General features: G+C 39.4%; 1 protein-coding gene across 2 annotated transcripts in view; it reads right to left on the bottom strand.

Moving 5' to 3' along the window:
* Window positions 1–766: 766 nt before the first annotated feature.
* Window positions 767–21,161, bottom strand: part of LRP5 (LDL receptor related protein 5) — a 131,187-nt gene continuing 110,792 nt past the window's right edge. For both annotated transcript variants that reach the window (XM_056492388.1, XM_056492389.1), the window contains exons 16-23: window positions 19,951–20,160; window positions 19,152–19,277; window positions 15,949–16,185; window positions 15,296–15,406; window positions 12,457–12,693; window positions 11,015–11,154; window positions 8,122–8,219; window positions 767–7,623 (exon numbers count right to left, since the gene is read on the bottom strand). In XM_056492388.1, coding sequence (XP_056348363.1) covers window positions 7,362–7,623; window positions 8,122–8,219; window positions 11,015–11,154; window positions 12,457–12,693; window positions 15,296–15,406; window positions 15,949–16,185; window positions 19,152–19,277; window positions 19,951–20,160 — 1,421 coding nt within the window. In that variant the 3' untranslated portion in view covers window positions 767–7,361. The remainder of the gene's footprint in view (window positions 7,624–8,121; window positions 8,220–11,014; window positions 11,155–12,456; window positions 12,694–15,295; window positions 15,407–15,948; window positions 16,186–19,151; window positions 19,278–19,950; window positions 20,161–21,161) is intronic.

The raw sequence follows: 21,161 nt of genomic DNA, 5'->3' as shown, positions 1-21,161 counted from the left end.
AGGCTGATCTTGAGTGCAGCTGTGAGCCACCCATGCTGTGGCAGAATGCATTTCAACCCCTTCAGCCACTTCCTAGCACATCCAGACACAGGTATTCAGTTCAACTCTCAGTGATGCTGCACAAAATCAGCCAAACACCTTGCTTTGCTCTGCCACAGACAATAACAGCTGGGGCAATTTCATAAAAGATCAGGACCAGAGGTTCAGCCCTGGGAATGTATTCAGATTCCACTCAGACAAATTATGTATCAGAGCTTTATTCTCAATTACGATGTCAAGAAATCCGTAAGCTGTGGGAGTGTCAGACAGCTGAGACCGCCAATACTGACTGAACAAATCAAGGCAAACTAGACTCAATGGAACTAGTTTTAAAGTATGTTCACCATAAAAAAAAAAAAAAAAAAAAAAAGTCATTATTTAAATAGCTTACTTTGACATCCTATAGCATCCGTTTGAAAGATATCACACAATTAAAAAAGAAATTCAGATCAGATCTGGCCTAGTCAGAACAACTGAGATTGTACCTATGGAGTGTAACAATTTTTGCAAAGTCATGATGCTGACAAACTTGTGCTAAGTTCTATAGCTAACAACTCTAATTCTAAAGGTGATTTGCTTTCCAGCTCTCACTGCTGTGGTACATTTTTAAAATCAAGGAGACAGCACTATCCTTATCTTAAATAGTATCTAAAACAGTTGTGACACTGGCTGGTTGTCTCTACTATAGGTGATGAAACAGCTTTGCTCATAAAAAGGCTGCTAAGCATTTCTTTTTAAAGCATTTATTATAAAACAAAATCCACATAATCTATAGTACAAAAGCAGAGTCTGTTATCTGTACAAATATTTATACAAAATACCAGTTACTTCAAACAAGCCTTTGGTTTTGTTAACATAAAGACACATTGCAGTTTCATGACCAGAAAATTGTTAACATACAATGGTCTGAAGTGATGACAGCCTCAAGGATTTTTTTACAACAGTATAACCAAGTCATTTGTGTGCTAGAATGTCATGCTTGGAAAAATAATTGATAAAGACTTTCTGTAACACAATAAAGATTTTATGGCTCTAATGAAAATTGTGACATGCTGAAAACAGAATTGTTTTAATCCCCAAACATGTAAATATCAGTTACTGGCATTTTTTTTTTAAATGCTACGTGTTTTTGACAGGTATTGGGATGTCTGTTCAAATAGATATGAATATATAAATCAAAGTTAACTTGAAAGAATGCATTTGAGAGAAACTCCAATATATTACAAATTCAAAACATGCATGCTCTAAAAAACCCCTCCAAAATGGTAAGCTTTCAGTTAGTTCCACAACTTGTGGCTGTATGTATTTTAACTGAAGAGAACCCTAACAATAACACAAAGCTTTGTTAAAACCAGCAGAGTACAATCTATTTTTCTTTCCCCCAGTTTATGTTAATCTGTTTAAAATACACAAGGCACTGAAGTATTGGGTTTGGTTGTCTTCTGAGGTAACAAATGCTGCAAAATGATACACATATAAAGCTGCAATTATTAGGCTGTTTGCAGAATACACTATTTAATATAAATATAAAAAGATTACGTGTGGGTTATATAAAAATTCTTGGTACTCTTTGTATATTCCTGTACATTTACAATAGCAGCAATTGCGATACAAGTAGGTGAGTAGGAAAGGGGGCTGGGTTAGAGTTGTGTTTCTGATACCCCCCAAACCTCACACAGCCCTCCTCCCGCTTCCAGCGCTTTTTGTTTTACCTCCACAGGCTGATGGATTCCATGCACAGCCATTTACAGGCTGCAGGATCTCAAACTGAATGGGAACTTCGCTCCCTGTCACAGCAGCCACCCAGGAAAGCTGTCCCAGAGCAGCCTCATTCTTATGTGCAGAAAGGTGCAGCAGTGGGAGTACTTGCTTTCCAGGAGTCAGTGCTGCTGAGTTGGTCTCTCACTGGAGCTGCCAAACTTGCTTTTCTCCTCTGACAAGCCCTTCTAAGCACATTCTTTGCGTGTATTTTGTCAATAGAAACCGACCTGTTTAGGAATTGCCATTGTGATCTTCTATCCACCAGGGCTCTGTGCTAGCCCTGACTCCAGAGCTGGGCTGCAACAAGGGCTGTGGTTCATGCTGGGAACAGCCAGGATGTGGCAGCTTGGCACAGGTCAGGACATGGCATTTGGAAGGATTTTGTGTGTGGAATGCAGAAGACATAGCAGACTGGTTTCCATCATTCCTATCAGTAGGCTTAATATTGATTTAAAATAATTTTTTCTTTTTTTTTTTTCTTTTTTTTTTTTCCTTACAGGGAGTCTGATTCTATGTGAAAAAGCCCACAGCATAGCTGGCTCTGGCCAACCTCAAAATAAACAAATGAAAGAAAATCACCCTTTAGAAAATCCAGAGCAGGTGTTCTCAGGAAGGATAGAAAATACCTTTGCCTATTAAGTATTTCTTTTTATGTGTAGCAAATAGCTTAAGCTGTTTAGCTAAACTTAAAACTGCTGTAGAAAGGGAGTTTTATATATAATGAGACCAGAAAGTGTTGCAGTACCTAAGGGAACAGCAGCAGACACCTCAGAGTTTAGGATTCAGCCTTCCATGAATCTCTTAAAGGCAAATTTACAAGGAAGACTCTACTTATAATTCATAATTGAGTCACAACACAGAACAACCACCAAATGACTGAGCTGTAAACAGTTACCTTTGACTGTGGCTTGTCTAAGGTTCTGTCCACACATGGACTTGGATAAAATGTCCTTCAGCACTGTAGCAGCAAATACATTTCTTCTAATTCAGGGCTCTGTGCCAGGCAGTCGTGCCTGTTATTAATTGTAGGGAACATGCTTGCCTTCTGTTTTCATTTCCAACATTAATGGATATCATTTGTAGTACAATTGTAAGCACAGCCACACCTTTGGACTGACTCAATATAAACCCCAACAAAATGACAGGAGACCTGCTTCCAAAAACGCTTGAGGCCAACAGCACACAAAACTTTTGTGATGCTTAACTGAGCACACTTGTGAAGTAGCACAACATGCTGGAGAGGTTCTGAGGAAGGGCAGCATAAGAGCCCTCCCCAGCAAAGGGGTCTGACCCTGCAGGCCAAGGAGAGACATCAGCCCAGTGTGACCAGCTCTTATTTGAGTGCTCCTGCTTCCAAATCCTTTCTCACTGCTGTGCAGAGACAGTCAGAATGTCGAAAGCTCCAGAATCCAAGAGGCACCAAAATGTTCTCATCATTTTGGCATAAAAATGGAGAGAACATCACAAGTCCTGGACCTTGCACATGATGTTCTAGACACCAGGTGGAAAACAGATCTATGGTAAACAAGCCTGGAGACTTCCAGAAAGCCCATCCTAGGTCTGTAAAACAGGTATTGAGGAAACAGACCATTTTGTGGTTACTTTGAAAAGAGTCAGAACTTTCAGGGAAGTGTCTGTACCTTTGCAAACCACAGAAATGAAGGCTTATTACTGAAAATCAATTCCATTATTCCAAAAAGAATTTTGTTTCCCACTCATTTCTGCCTTCCTCTTTAGAATATACTGATAATGGCATAATCTTATTTTTAAACAGAGAGCATTTTGTACTAGAACACCATCCTGAAGAAATTATTATTTGTCATACATACAGATTTAGCTTAATCTTAGCCTAAGTGCTCTATAGTGATCTGTCCAGACAGAAGAAATATGAGTAAGAAATCTAAGTAAGGCAGCTGGGACAGTGCTCATGGAGTCCCCCCAGACTCATCTAGAACAAATTCACTACTACTACTGCAAATTTAAGGGTGCAGTAGCTATAGACCAGTCTAGCTGAAGTCAAGCTATAATTTGCACAAACTATTCCTTGAAATGAAAGAATCCTTGACTTCCAAAGATTTTACCTTACAGCCTCACACTGCTGCTATACCTGCCCTGTAGATGGGATAAACTCCACAGGAAGGAAGACCCAAGTGGCTGCTTTCATGACAGCACTGCAGGACAGGTAAGCTGCTCTCTGCTGGGCCATCTGTCCTTTAAATCTAACACAGAATCAACCATATCATTTGCCCATTACTGCCTGCTCTCCAGATACCATTCCTTGTTACACCCTGAATTGTTTCAAGTGCTAATATGCAGTCACAATGGGCTTGGAAAATAGTGGTTGAAAACACTGATTCAAGTACTCACAAGCTCACATGAACCCCTCTGCAAGTTATTAGGGTAGAACTCTCAAAATATTTCAGTCAGCTTTCTCACAGAAAACTTCTGTGTTAGTAAAACTATGCTTAAGCCTCACCAAAATGCAACTTTCCCCCATACATTTCCTATTCATCCCTGAACTGCCAGAATTTCTCATATGCACTCACTAATTCCCTGCAAGTCCTTCTCTCTTCCTTATCTACAAGAAAATAGCACCTATTTCTACGTTTTAGCCTGAAAGTTCACAGGAGGGAAACCACTAAGAACACAGTGGAGATATTCTGGAAAGAAGTAGTTCCTCTTGCTCAGATTTTGTTCCTAGTCTTATCTAACACCAGGAGTGCAGCAATCCTTTTAAAGTATATCATCTACAGCAATCAAAAATAGTATTTAGTATTTAAATGTTAAGATGCGAAATTTGTACACAATCTTTTTTTGGAAAAGGCTTTTAATTCAGTAATATGGAGAAGGTGGGGCCCTGATTTTCATCACCAAACTTCAAGTGACTCAGAGAAGACAATTCCTCAGCAAACATCAACAGCAAGAAGCTATGAATGTTCAACTGAAATAAAAATGTACTCTTAGTTCACCCAATGCAGCAAGTGCTTCCTTCCTTCTTAAAACCTAAGAACCAAAAGAATGTGACTTTTAAGTTAGTTCAGCTCTCAGTAAAAATGTTAATTTTTTGGACTCAATTCCAGTGTTTGTAATAGGATACAAATCTTCAGATGAAGTGGTTAGGATTCTTATAGTTACGGCTCTTAAAAAAGATCAGTGGTTTAACAAAAAAAAAAAATAAATCTGCATCCAGTGTCATCACAGGAATACAGGAAAATTCATGTGGCATATCTCTAATCTAGAACTGTGACATGAAACAAATAATGAATTCATTAGAAACAATGAATACTTATCAAGCAGAAACTTACATATGATATGAAACTGGACTACCAACTGCTGTAATGCAGCATAAATACTCTTTTATACAGCTGGTATGGTACATAAAATATCCATATAAAATATGTGGATGTATATTCCTATTTCAGTTAATTGAAATATGACCACATGAGAATTGCTTTCTTTCACCAAACCATGGGTTCAGAGATGGGCTAAGTCACTCCAAGAAAAACAAACTACAACAAGCCTTGCCCATCACAGCATAGCGCAAAATTGCTAATGTTGATAGGGGATGAGGAAAGAACTCATTCTTAAACTCCATTTCTGTACTATTCTCTATGAAAAATCATCTTCTTTGTGCTTAATCTCTCAAGCAAAAATTTAGACATGAAGGTAGTAAAAGCTACTTTAGAAGTTTTAGTACACACCAGTGACAGCACAAGTCCTATCCTTGAACTATGCAGAGAGGAAGAACAGATCTGGACTAAGAAATCTGAAAACACAAAGTGGATCTGAACACTGTGGTCCCAGCCCTCCCACCACCACAACAAAGACCTCACTCCTGGAGTTGTAAGGTTCCTCTGATGTGCTCTCAAATAACTTGCTAAAAAAACCCAAAGCCAAGTACAATTTTAGTTCAAACAAGAAAAAACGTTCATTGTTGCCATCAATATTAAAGCTGTTGAAGGCCCAACACATGTTATTGAGCAGCTGCAGAAACAGGTGCAAGTTTGCATATTCAGACCTTCCCTCAGATGTCCCAAGCAGGCACTCACATTATCACCTCCAGTGCTGAATTCATAAAGTGCCATACAATACCCAATCCTTTCTACTACAGAGAAAAAGCAATTAAAGCAAAAATTTGTCTTCTGAATTTGAAAGGGACTGATTCTAGCTCCCCCATTCCCTAATTTTTTTTTTGTAGGAATAGGAACAAGCACTTTGATGATCTTGATGTCCTGAGATTACAGCAGTTTGTACGAGTTAATAATTTTTGTATCAACATGAGTAGAAAAAAGTATTTGTCTTTTCTCCCTCCTCTGTTCTTTTTTCTACTCATTTCTAAATCTGAATCATGTGACAAATTTTTATGAAATATGATTAAATTGATTTTTGATTTGAGCTATGTATATACCACTTTTCTACAAACACCAGTTAAAACCCAAACAACTTTCCTTATTTGAATACAAGTGACTCATTCCACTGTGGAAAATGAATACTAAGAGACAAGCAATACTCTGATCAAGCCAACATGGGTGAACACCTCAGAAACCTGGCACAGTGATTACAGGACTTCTGAAAAAAAAGAAAACTAGCACTCTGTTTTAAGAAGCAGCTGATTATTTCAGCTTCTTCCTAGACAGCCACCAAACCTTCACAAGGAAGGATGAAGGTACTTGGTTGCATCACTATTAAAATGGTGAGTCTGACCAAATCTGCAGTTTGTTGGGCATTTCTCTTAGCTTAAATACCACTTTAAACTTCAAACCTGATCCTTGCTCTCGCCCACATGTCAGTAGAACAGCTTCTGCTATCATTCACCCAGTCTGGTGAGGAACTGGTTGGGACCAAGTTTTTTAGGACTGATCTTATTTAGCCTGAATTGGCCATGTGCAGAGTGCCACTGACACGAGGTAAGACATGATGCCTGTGGGTTTAATTAAGCTGGAAGGTTTGGCCAAGAGGAGTGTTCTTTCAGTTCAGTGATAAACAGATGGAGAGGGAGGTTTGAAATTCAGGTCTTGGCACTCAAGTTCTGCTGGGAAGCATTCAGCTCACTTGCAAACAGGAGCATCTAAGGGTTGTGATCCTGCACGCTTTCTTCTGGTGGTGGTGAAAGGATGATACTGATAATTGTATTTAAATGGGTTTATCTTCTAGGAATAAGCCTGCATCTTTCTTTAGACGATCTCCCTTCCCACAAGCCACTTTTTTTTCTTGTCTCACATTAACAGAAAGAACTAAATACACTTTTTGCATGTAAAAAGGTGACTTAAAAATGCAGAAAGTTTCAACATTCCCTCCCCAAATCCTTTGGAGACTGAGTCAGTTACATGACTTCAAAAAGGCAAATATGGCACAAAAGAATGGAAATTAAGTTAAAAAAATCAATTTTATAAATATTCTTCCTCTGTACAATTTTTCACAGCCCCACCCCTCCCACCCATTTTTATTCACATTTAGTTTTGTTTAATTCCCACCCAGATTTATTTTTAAATCATAAAATATATATTTTAAATCTGTTCATATTTTAAAATATTTACAGGAAAAAGTTCCTTCTGTTGAGGTCATGAAGAGTCTGTACAAGGAGAGGGTGGAGGGGGGTAGAGGTGAAAATAGCTTCGTTCCGTGGCAGGAGACGGAGGGCAGCTTTCTTCTGCAGACATGTACTGACTGCGAGGTGTGGGTGGAGGGGGATAAGGGTCTGAGTCTGAATTTAAATCTATATAGTATTTGTTGGCCTTCCATCTGCTGGTGGTATAGTCACTGTCACACACATCTGTGCTGCACGGCGTGGTGGGCGGAGCGATCCCTCGGATGAGGTACGGCCTGCACACAGACAAAAACCAGAAAAGCACCTGCATTAGCTGCAATGTGGGCAGAAAGTAAGGAAAAAGAGATTGAACAGCTCTGTGTGTTCAGTCAAGAGGCTTGTTCATTAACGCTACATGAGCCTTAATTCAGACTCTCAGAGAAACGCAACAAGAAGTGGCTGAACTGTGTCAGTTTTGAATGGCACAACTGCTCTCAGCCAGCAGCACATTCTTCCAGCCCCTAAGCTACCAGAGGAGACCACTATGACCATTCAGCCCAGTCACTAACAAATAGGCTGACTTATGAAAGTGTTTTAAGATAAGCTGAAGGGAATAAGCAGAAAACACCAACCTCTATACAGGATGCTCAGGGACTGTTACATAACAATATAATGTACATAACTTGGAATGGTCATTTATTAAGAGAGGAAAAGATTTTTAAATGAAGTATGAACAAGATCCAAAGCTAAAGACAGAATAGAAGATTTAGCAAGCTTTTTTATCTGAACTGTACCTGTAAGATCTTGTGTTTGAAGGAATGTTTGAGGAATAAAACATCTCTGCATTGTATAAGGAGCGATCAGTAGCTGGGGAAGGAGGTGGGTTCAAAATCTAGAAACAACAGGAAAAAGAAGTGTGAAATTTTAGGTTAACCATACAATTTTATTTAGATTGAAAACAGTATTTATGCCTTCACCCTGTCATTCATCCTTATTCTAGTTTCCTCTCCTAGCTGCTTGGATGTGTGAATGCATTTTTAAAGATCACAGATGGTCCTTCCAAGACTTCACTTTGGACTTAGGTACTGTGCAGGCCTTCAAAGTTCTCAGGGAATTTTCTTCCTTGCTACATCTGTTATTATGCTGGAAGGCTGGAATAAAGCTGGAAATGAGACCCAGTTTGGCTGAATCTGAGTGCACTTCCTTGGACATAAGGACTGACAGCATCCTCAGCAGATTCTAATGGGAAATAAGGTATGTTCCACTCCCAAACCCTAAACATGTCCCCAATCAATAGCAGGGTCAGGAAGTCAAGTTTCTTTACTACAACTAATAAAACCCCATCCTTCCCTGAATGCTTCATTTTTATTCTTGTTCTGTAAACATTTTGGCAGAGTTCACAATGCAAAAAGCCTAGGAGCTAAAAAATATTTACAGCTTGTCTATGTGTGCATATAGACAGCATGCACACATATGGCTCAGCTATGAGTGTATACACACAGTTACTGGTAGCCTTCACACAAGGAGAAAGTTTAGCAGGCTTCAAAATTATTTAGGATTCTTCTAGCAGCAAGAAGCCGAACCTCTGACACAGCCAGCAGGACATTGGCCTAAACCCACAAAGAGCATTTTATCTCTTCCAGTGTGGAAAATTACACCACTGCTGTTGACTGAGCCTTGCTACTGATGTGCACATCTTGTACACTGCCTGCCCTGGGCACTCAGCCAACTCATGGCCTGCCCCATTGACATCCTTCCTCTGCCTCTGCTCTTCTCGCACAAAAACACTTTAAAATCACTGGAGTCTTCACTGCACAGCATCCACCAAAGTGATTCCTGGCCTTTGAGTTGAGCTCACTGTTACTAATACTGACAAGCCCTGCACCCAGATTCATTGAAGGGAGACAAGCTTGAACATCCCCCTTTGCCAGCTGTGGGGAGTGATGAGTAACTGCCCCAAGACCATCTTTCAGAAATCTTCTTCCTTGGAGGAGCACTGCATGCTACTTGTGGATTCACTCCTACTGACACCCTGAGCTGCATCAAAACCACTTCATGTTGAGACTAAACACAGCAAACAGTGTCAGCCAGGATGCCTCAGGCATATAAACTGGCACAACTTCATTGACACTGATTCTTTCCCAGTCTCTATTCACTGGAGCACCTCCCAGTACCACTAACATATTTTAAACAAACCAAAAAAGCCAAGAAAACAAAGATGCTCAGATCTGTCCTTTTGCTTATTAATGCAAAGCTGGGCAATTAGCTACCAGGCAGAACTCACCAAAACATTTGGATTAATGTAACAAAGCCCTTGCAATAGCTTCCTTCTAAGAACCTAGCATGCCTTTCATGAAGGAAATGCTGGTATCATCCCTGCAGGCCCTGACTGACATAGCAAAGTGTGGAAGAAAAATTCCACAGTCAGATTAACTTAGGCCAGAAGTCAAATGGAAGAGTTGATCTTTTGACTGACACAAATCCCATAGAATCACACAGGCAGATCAGCTCTTGGGCTTCTTTTCTCTCTCAAGCTTTATTTAAGTAAGTGTTTTCTCTGTTCATCCTTTTTAGTGTGGTACTGACACATCAATCAGGTCTAGCATGAAATTGTTCAGCACATTACAGAGACACTGGTGACATGAGACAAGCTAAATTAGGAGGGCTGCTGAGTTCCAAACATCAGCTTTTTGATGGCTTTACACAGAAGGCAATGCAAGAATTAAGTACACAATTTTACCTTACCAACAGATAAGCTCACAAGTCTCTCTTTTCCATGTTTGCCCTTCTTAAAGGGAAAGTAACTGGCTAAAATGCTATCAACCAAAATGCCCACACAGAGCATAACAGCTTACATGTAATCACAAATCCCACACAGTCTGTGGGCTCTTGATTCAATACTACACAAAAATCCCCTCCACAGCTGGCAGATCAATTCTGCCAGCTTGTTATGTGTACCTAAAAGCCAATGGATGTATTGCTCAGAAGCACAAAGGAAAAAACCTGTCATGACAAGATATGCTGGCAAACAAGAACCTTTGTATGTCTCACCTACATATTCAGAGAGGACTCTTCTATTCAGAATATACACCTTGGAATTTGTGAAACTGTGACATGGGGATGAGAATTCTGTTGCTTCCAACACTCAAAAATCAGAAATGGAGCTAAATTGTAGCTGAAAAAATGCAAGCAAAGTAATCTCTGCTTTACCCTGCTGTACCAGTGTTTTCCTCCAGAGCATGCACTTGGTTTCCTGAATCAACAACCAATACTTTATCTAAACAGCAAGTCACACTTATTTCATACATGTTTGCATTCCACTCTTGTTTCAGTTTGCTTGCCTTATTATTCCATTAGGCAGTGCAAAATGTCATTGGGCCACAGCCATCAGAGTTAACAAAGAACAAAGGAGGTGGCATCTCCAAGGGAAGAACAGAAGTATCCAGGAACAAACCATCTGAGTGTCACTCTGACAACAAAACATTTTGGACATCACAGAGCACTGTATATTCCTGATGGACTACAACAAAGTGAAGTTCAGTGAGTGTCAAAATGGGCCTGCATATCATAAACAGTAACACCCAAGAGTTGTTAACAGTTGTTAACATCTACTGAGTAAGCACAAAGTTCCACCTTTCCTTTCTTCAGAAGCAGGTTTCTAACTCAAGGTGTATTTCCAAGACATACCTGTGGGTAGAAAGTGGCTTTAGTGCTGGATGAGCTACTTGAAGATGCTCCAGTAACATGGTTTCTGTCATACAGGGGGGCACCACTGCTTCCTCCCATGAGACTCATGGAACTAATCATGGACTTCCCACAAGAAATGCCTGCATTGAAACAGAGGGGAAAACAAGGTTAGATAAACCACAGTGTTATCTATCAATGCCAAACAGAAACCAAATCCCTAGCTTTGCAAACCAATACAATGATAATGGTTGTCACACTTTGGGAAAAGTGCTTTATGCAAAATGTCAGGATTACAAGGAGCAAGGATGACAAGGACACTTTTTGTAAAGAAAACATTTCACCCTCAAACCACCTATTCTCTCACTGCAGCACTGAACTCCTCATAACATACTATCACACTGCTGACAAAGGAATCTTCAGAATAGCTGATCCAAACTGTTCACCCAAATTAATAAAGAAATTTTCCAATTAAAGAAACTCGGGCATTTGCAAAAAAAGCCATTATACAATGCCCCAAAAAAAAACCCCCAAGCTTGAGACCTCCAAGGTTTCAATTTCCATCACAAGAAATTCAATTGCAAGTACACAAATAACTGCAAAACCCAATTATTTTTATTGAAAATTATCACAGCTAAAAATTAGCAGAGACAAAAGGAAGGAAACCTGAATTAGAGGAAAATGGAAGATGACATTCTCCTATCTGTTTTACTACAATATACTCTTAACTGAGATACCTAATTAATTTTCAGTTTCTTCCTGTCGGACTATTCAGTGCTAATGTAAGAGTTAAGTCTGGGAAGTTTTCAGGACATTTTTTTTTTTCTTTTCAAATTCAGGAAATATTTATTACAAGCAGAGTAAGTATCTGTAATTATCATTCATGATGATATATCCTTCTCAGAAATGCCATGGTATTAGAAATCTGTCTTTTCTTTAGAATTAACATAAACAGTAAGATTTTCAGCTATTGTAACTTGTCACAACAATATGGATTAGAAAAAGCTATGGATATATCTTTTATATATATGGATATATATATATGGATAAGAATCAGAATAACAGCTTAGTTTAGCACCTACAGAAGTACAGATGGAAACCACTGATACTTGCTTTAATTAAAAAAGCTTTAGTGTGAAGACCAATTTAAAACACCCCTGCGAAGATTTCGCCTGCAATTATTTCATCCTCTAATTTTATTTCCTACCACAAAAACCTCTTGATAACCATAGTAACATAATTTAAGCAGGAATAGCTGACCATAGCCATTAAAGTGCAAGAAAAGCTAATAAATCTTACATATTGATTCAAATGACAGATTCATCCCAAAACCACTGAGAAGACCAACATCTAATTTCTGCTCTTTGAAAACTCCACATCCAGCAGCCTTAATAATGTACAAAACTCAAAATCCAGACAGTGTAGTGGATCAGATGCACCCTTACCAGTAAAAGTGCCATGCTGAGAACTTCCTGGAGCAATAAAATTAAGAGGCACGTGAGGGGTCCCACTGACATACTCATGTGGAAAAGGGCTATTGGGCCCGGCGTAGCGCTGGCACACCACCCGCTGGCAAACAAAGTACATTCCTCCCATGACAAAAAGGGACAGGATTATCCCAATGACAGGACCAATGGCACTGCTGTGGGGCTGGGACTCATCCGAGGCTGGCTTTGATTTTTCTGGAAAAACAGGAGAAGAGAATTAAACGTGGTCAGTAAACATGGAGGAGTGTTCATGCTGCTGTCCTGGAGCCCATTCAGCACACAGCCATTCACACAGTATCTTTAAAAGCATCTGCTTCACATCAGGCATCTCTAACTCCAATATTCTGATTCAACACACAAGACTTCATGCCTCCTCTTACCCTCCATAAAGCAGCATGAGCAAAGTACTCTCCTTTTGGTCTAGCAATTTATCTTGTAACTAATCTTGATAGAACAACAGTATAGAAAGTTTCCTTTTCTTCCCTGCCCCCCAATGCCAACAGGTCAAAGACAGAGGAGATTTACAAATATTAAGTCCTTAATCAGAGAGGATTGCTCTCTCAAAAGCCATTTGGGCTAGCAACAACATGAAAAATCAAGAAAATTTACCAGTAGGGAAGCTACCATATACTAAGCAGTGGATGTCTTCCTAGCTAATACAGATCTTAAAACAGAATACTTTTCCTTCCTAAAATATAACCTGCTTTCAAAGAAACCCCACCATCCAAATTGGAAAGAAAACACAATCTAAAATATCTCAAATACTTTCTACTCATTATTTTTCCCCCCTATGTAGCCTAATGTAAAATGATAAAAAGTGCTGAAGTATTTGAGATGAGCTACACCTCACATCTCCCTCTGATTATGGGTAACACATTCAAAATTCTTGCCAGAGAAACCTAACACCTCTCTGTTTTTTGTATATGTGATGTTTTTCAGGAAAAACAAATTTTTCCATGTGATTCACACATTTATAATTTTATTCTTTAACATACGCTAATAGATAAATTCAGAAAGTGAAAAAATTAAAATAAACTTGTCCAAATTTTACATGTTCAGTTCTAACTAGAGGCCCCTACCCCTCGATGAAGAGGTAAAAGGGTTCATATAAGATTCAGGCTTTCACTTCATAAATTTTTTCTTCAGTGGTTCTGGTTTCCACTTCAGTGGAAGGGAATGAAAAACAACTGAAATTTGAGAAGGAAGTTAAAGGAAATACAAAGATCTAGCAATAAACTCTTAACATCTCAGCATCACTATTTCTGTCTTAAAGTCTTTATGCTTTTTCACACTTATTAGTGCATGACAACTTTTATGTCAGCTAAAGTCCTAATTTTCAAGTAGTTAGATTAGTTCAGCCATGATATCAGAAAAAAACAGCAAAGCCAAAATCAAAACATGATCCCGAATTAGCTATTTTTAAACACACAACTCTCATTTTGGTTAAACCTAGCTTCTTTTGAATGCAAGATCCTTATCTAAAAGGTAGCAATCATTTTTATTCCCTACTTGAGCTCTTTTCCTCAGTCAAGTGGGAGACCACAGAATGATCTGTTCCACAAAGAGGTCCAGAGGAGACAATCCTGTGTCTACATAAAGACACATTTAAACCAGTTAAGACCTAATTGCAGGACTGGACCCAAAGTGCAAACAGGAAACAGCTGCATTAACTTGGCAGCATGAAAGCTTGCCAAGTGCACAAAGAAAATGAGGGAAAAAAAAAAACAAAACAGGAAGAAGTGGCCTTATATTATCCAGGAAACTGGAGGAACTGGATGAAAGCTAAAGAGATAAATAGAAGATGTGGAAGAAGCATGTTCAATCTGAAATTTCCAAGTTTCTGTGTCCATTCTTTTAGCCTTTTTTTCTATTCACAACTAGGCTCCTTTCCCCTTACCCACTTTTCCTTGAAGTATCCACCATGAAGATGGAAGGAAGAAACAAGGCTATTTAATTCTTGGACCAACCCTGGTGAACCCTCCTCTCATCCCAGCAGTGGCACAGCTTCTGACAACGGGTGCTTCAAAAAGTGACAAGATCTAAAATATTAAAAACCTCACAATCCACTAAGGTTGGTCCTATAGGCAATGTAAGTGCAGCATTTCTCTACACAAACCCAGTGCAAGCTATTTGTTCAGAGTGAACAGACAGACCAGCACACCTATTTGCTTTTATTTTAAAATGCTTTGTTCCAACTAATTTGCTAAAACCACTTGTGTGATTCTAAATGCTCCCTCCATCTGCCCCATTGCCCGGATACTTCATGCTCTAGTCATCCCAACAGTGCAAAACAACAGAAATTGCAAGAAGAGCAAAAGTAAGTGAATTTTACTGTCCACTTTGGACTGCAAAGTAACAGACTCTCCAAGGACTAAAACAACAGCTGCCATCAGCATGTCTGTAACTTGCATATACCTACTGCCAGGAGAATTCAAAGTTACACTTTTCCCAGAAAAATCAACATCTCTCCATATATTCTTTTCACACCTGCACTGTTAGAGAGCAGTTTGTGGTCTCTTGTGGACACTTGCTCATTGCATGTTGGCTCCCCCACATAATTAGCCCCCAGTTTGGCCCTGCTACTGCAGTGGACAGGGCTGCACATTTTTAAAAGCCACTTCAGGCTTATCAGCAGCTCTGCAAGTTCCAAGGTACTGAGCACAGTCAAATCAGGTTTCCCTAGGATAGTTCCAGAGGCCCTTCTGAAAGAACACTGCTCTGCAAAGACCAGGGCTCTGCACAGGGGTGCAGAACATGCCTGAACACAGCACCTGAACGTCAAGAAAAGACATCTCACCACACATGAGCTCGTCAGAACCGTCAATGCAGTCCGGGAAGGAGTCACACTGCTGCTTCAGGAGGATGCACTGCCCGCTCGCGCACCGGAACTGGTTGGGCAGACAAATCGCTGCACAGGAGGAAAGGAAAAATCAACTACTGGCAGCACAGGAGCATCTGAGCCTCTTGAGAAAACTGAAAGGAGTGAGTATCATATTATGATCAAGCAGGCACCAGGACACTGCTGTGGGTAAACTGCAAGCCTGCCTATCTTGTTATACATCTTGTTCAGTGGAGCTAAAATAAAATTCTGGTCCCAGTAACACCCAATCCTTTGTCAAATCAGTCCTGCTGGGGAAAACTAAGATCAAATCAGCATGAATCTCTTACAATACCTAACAAAGTGTAGTTGATAACCTGAGATGTTAACAAAATGTAGTAATGTGGCATATCATAAACCTCATGTACTCCATACCTATATTATGTGTACATAATAGATATGTATAATATATCCTTGCTAAGTAACTGCTAAATTTCTTATCTATATTCAGATATATCTTATCTATATTCAGAACTTCTGTCTCAACAAAAAGGACTTGTATCTGTATATTTCAAGAACAGTTAGAAGGGATGTTTGTGTTAAAGCCATGAGTTCAGGAAAACTGATCTTACTATCACAATCTGCTTCATCAGATTTATCTTGACAGTCAATTTCTCCATTGCACCGCAAGTGTGCATCGATGCACTGTCCCTTCTCACACTGGAACTGGGAAGCAGAGCAGATGGGGCAGCTATCTTCATCACTCTGGTCATCACACTCAGGAAACCCATCACACCGCCACGCCATTGGGATACAGTCAATCTCCCCAGTCGCACACGTAAACTGGTCTGGGGAACAAGTCGGGGGTTCTGGAGAAAGAGAAAACAGATCAGATTTCTATACTCAATCTTATCCCTTTCAACAGAGTAAAAGTAGGACAGTTTGTCAAGAAAAGCACACTTATTCCTCTCCTGGAGTTCTTCTGTGACTACACTAAGATTCCAACTTAGAGGAAAACATGATTTTGCATAAGGAATTAAATTTTACAAACCTCATAACAAAAATTGGATGCATGCTGATAGAAGAAGTTTGCTTTAGCAGTCAAGCACTGAACTAAGGACAGGAGCTACAAATACTTACTCTACAAGTACTTGCTTTGTCTTTAACTGCCACCTTTTGGAAGACACTTATGTCATATACATAAATTCAAAAGAATACTCAATTTCTGATTGCAAACCAGATTCTAAACAATTCTAATCCCTGCAATTATATCAGCCTGGACCAATTCTTCATTAAAAAGCCTGACACATCGGGTTAATTAGCAATGAATATATCTAAAACATGCAACATGTAACTTCTATAGTATCTGTTTCATTATTTTTCCAGTGGTTTTTCCATTAAAAAATTTCTCAGTTATGAATTGAAAAATATGAATGGAGAAGAAAATATCTGTATAGGACTGGCAAACATTAAGCTAAGTTTTCTTGCTGGAAGGTCTCTGGGCTGCAGGTCAATGAAGGTTCAGAGGTTCAGAGAGCAGTCTGAGGGGCACTTCAGATCTGCCTTAATCTTATATTCTCTCACTACAGAGACAGACCACTTTTAACTCATGCACAGCTGTTTTTATGACCTAAAAAAGCTGTGACTTCCTTCAAGTTTGACTTTTCATGGACCCCAAGATTCTGGTATCGCTCCTTTTCACATCCGTACTGCTGTTCAGGTTGCAGTGAGGCATTGATAGCATTAGGCAGCAGCTACAATCCCATATAGAGATGCAACAATTATGCTCTTACAAGGCATCCAGTTGCTTTCTTCAGAATGTCAGGAGACAAACACAATGCAGATCAAGGATCTATTGCCAAAAATGCTCCAAATTCTTACATACAAGTTAGCACACAAATTTCCACCATTGTTATCAGTGACAGAAACAGACAATGAGCCGAGTTGTTATCAGTAGCAATTAGTTACAGTCAAAATGTGATGGTCATCTCAAAACACCCCTGCAGCAATCACATACATCTCCACTGATTTGAAAAGTTGCTGGGTCAAAACCCTGTGACATAATTAAATCATTTAGCAGAGGCAGCCACTCCTCCCCACAGCTGCTGCTGCCCAGTAATGCTCTGAGAAGATGCTTCAACACCTGGATTAAGGGAGAACCACATCATACCCTGCCTATAACAACAGTATGATCAAGCTACAGATGTGCTCTGGCCCTGGATGGTAACACTCCCCTGGAAGCCCAGTGGGCTTTTCTTAAGATTCAGGCTCAAGAATGCATGTGACAAACAACCCAGCATAAGGAAATTTCTCAGCTGTATGAGTATTTTTTCTCCTGAGGGTGGTGCTAAAAATTCTAGAATTACATGCAAACAGTTTTTAAAGTGCTGCTGTCCTTCCTTCATTAAGGAGAAAAAGTACAAGTATGAAACACAAGTATAATCAAGAGCATGAAAAACAAAATGTGAATAAAAAACAAAATGTGCCTGGGTTTTAAAAAAATTATGACTTTTTAAAGTTCCTCATTTATGATTATTTGGAGGAGCAATATGAGAATTACATAGCCAGTGACCTGACAGGTGTAGGTAAAATAAAGATGTGAGACACAGCTATTAAGGTAATTCTTGAGTTAAATTTTTATACAAGTGTGCTGTTTGGATAATTCAACAGACACAAAACTACTTCTGCATTTAAAGGCACATTTAATGTTGCACTGTGGTTGCACTTGGCAAGCACAAGCTTGCATTAAAAATCTTGACAAAAACATTAGTCAGGATGTCCAGAACGTGGACAAATGTTCTCCAGCCAACTAAGCTATTTTGAAACACTGGGTAGTGGCTGTCACTGGGACAAACAAGAAAAGTTAAAAAGTTGTTGCAGGCTTAGTGAAAGATCAGAATAAAAAAAAAAAAAAATAAGACACTGCAATGGAGGCCCCTGAATTTTTAGATTTATAGCTGAGGATCCAAAGAAGTGGAATGTGAGACTTTCTCACTGTCCACATTGTGCAACAACACTACAGCAAGAAGTATAATTAGATTGATCCACCCTGCCCTCCCCATGTAACCACCACTACTCTAAGGCCACATAACGTGTTGTGGTCATGGGAAAGAAAACAGTTTATCATGGAAACGACTGTCCCATGGGAGTTCAGAGTTCAGCCAGAAAATGAAATCCACAGCAGAATAAATACATGAGAAGAAGTCAAAAGGACCAACAGAGCTAAACAACTTAAGATATAATGCCTCCCAAAAAAGAAACCATGTTTTGTTGTGAATCCCTCTGCAAGTGTAATGATAATAGTTTTTTAAAATACTAGGGTGGTAAAAGGGAAGGCTAAAGGAGAAGTCTACCATGTGGAAAGAGGAGAGCTACCTTAATTAAAAAGAATCACAGTGGAGCCTAGATTTGATAAGTAGCCAGTACAGTGCTTCACATTACAAGGCCAAATTAATTACATAGACTGGAGTCTCATACTGTGGAAATCACAGGCACAATTTCTGCTGCTAGGTCATCACAGGTTGATGCAACATCATCTTATAAATACTTGTTTAAAGCACAAACCTGTCACATCACACTTTTATGAAAATCTCAGTAGAAGATGCAAGTATTTTAAGGACAAAGAAGAATATGCTGCTCAGCATGAGAAGTCACATGTGCCCAAAACCTCAAGCATAAAACAGCTAGTAGAACTACCAAAGATTAATTTAACACAGGATGCAGCACAACATATACAGAAAAACTGTGTGTAAATCTACATTTTGGCTTGGAATGCAACCTCAGCTGCCACATTTTTGATACAAATTGATTAGCAGTGCTGCTAAACGTAACTCACCTCCACATGTTAAGAGATTCTGTAGAAGCACAAGGTGCTCAGGGCATGAACATCTGGGAGTTCCATCCCCTTTGGCAATGCAGATGTGTGAACACCCACCATTGTCACGGGAGCATGGATGAACAGCTGGTGAAACACACAAACAGAATATTATGTAATACAAAAGAAATTATAACTATTCCTCAAGACAGCAAAATAAAAACCTACTCACAAACCACTTCTGTCTGAGTAACCAAGATTTCACTACAAATTATTAGGCAGATACATGCAGGAATTTTCAGTTCAATGCTTGAAAGCTGATTTATTACTTCACAAAGACTAAGTTTCTCCCAGTCATAGTAATAGAGCAACCTGATCAAGTTGTAGATGTCCCAGCCCATTCCAGAGAGTTGGAACTGGATGACCTTCAGAAGGTCTTTTCCAACCTAAACCATTCTATGATTCTATCATATGGAGACCTTTCAAGAATGTCTAAAAAGAAATTGGGAGCTGAGGTGAAGAGAACTGAAAAGGCAGATTTGAGAAGGCTGCATTCACATCTTACCTAGATACCCCACCTGCATTTCAAGGGTAGGCATCAAGAAATAAATATATGTCACTGCAGAATGCCAACCTGCAAAACCCTCAGGATTTCTCCTTTAAACAGTTCTTAATATCTAGTGCCTCAACTTCCCTGTTGCTCACAAAACTGCAATATAGGCACAAGTATTTTTGGTCTTTCTTCAGAGATAGGAAGCTACACATTTGTGCATGAGGACTTTGAGATACAATGACCAAGACATCAGATACTGAAACTCACAGAATTCCTCCATATCAAGCTCCTCCACAGCATGAATGCCTGTTAGGTGAGCAATCCGGCCTTGAATTCTAGTCCTTTTGTAGCCATTCACTTTCTCCACTCTCTCAATCATCTGCTGCTGACGATCAATCCAGTACAAGTGATTCCCCAGCACAGTGAGCCCCATGGGCTGAAGAATGTTGGAGTCCTCCAGGGTCACACGGTTGGCACCTGAGACCAACAAAAACAACAGCTAGTTTTACACCATTGACTTCTAAGTTATTCCTAAAACACCACAAAGTGACATCCCAGCTAAAACCAAGCCAAACCAAGCCCTGGAGAAGGTGAGCTACAAGGTCATTGACTTCATCTGTCTCTGCAGACCAAAGCTCTGCTGGTTCAGTCTCATCTCAGGTAAAAGGCACCAGGTGCCACGTCCCGAGGGCAGGCAGGTAACAGGTGAAACCCAGCTCATCCCTGCCCAGCCTGGCTGCTCAGCCTCACCCTGACATCTGCTATGTGCAACTCTGAGTGCTTCCAAAAGGAGACAAAAGTTTTACACTGCACTCACACACAGACCAGTACATTTTTTCTGGAATCTATAAGCAAGAGCGAAATACAACCAATTTAGTTTCACTGCCTTTACTCAAATAAAATATATTATCTTGCAAAGCAAGAGGCAAGTATTAAACCTTGTCACAGCCTATTCAACAACTACAGACACATGATCAAAAAAGAAAAGCTCTTTAAAAAACCCAACTTTTCTTATTTTGTAACCCACCAGAAAACCCAAACTTTAAGTGAGTGACTCAATATGCTCCTAATTAGGAACATTGTCAAATGCTCAGGCTCTCTGCTTTATGAAAATGTGTAAAAATCTGCTTTAAGACAATGAATAAAAAAGAGGTCAAGTAAAAATACATTAGTTTTCACTTTAATTACTTGCATTCTTCTACTGTGTATTGCCCTACACTTAGAGTAATATAATTATTACTTTTATTATTCTTTTCTAGGGTGAAGATATTCCAAATTATTCTGTTAATTCACTGAAATAATTCTGACCCTGTGTATGCTCATGTAACTGGATATATTTGATTAAAAAAATGAAAATCTAAAACAAAATCATAACTTGGTGCTACCTCTGCTCTCATAATTAATTTTGGAACTATGACCTTATGTCTGCTTGTATATGAAAAAATGAAAGCTTTTAGTCTCTACACAAAACAAGATTA

The sequence above is a fragment of the Oenanthe melanoleuca genome, chromosome 5, assembly GCF_029582105.1.
Source record: "Oenanthe melanoleuca isolate GR-GAL-2019-014 chromosome 5, OMel1.0, whole genome shotgun sequence".
NCBI lineage: Eukaryota > Metazoa > Chordata > Aves > Passeriformes > Muscicapidae > Oenanthe > Oenanthe melanoleuca.
This window is presented reverse-complemented; position numbering and strand designations above follow the sequence as displayed.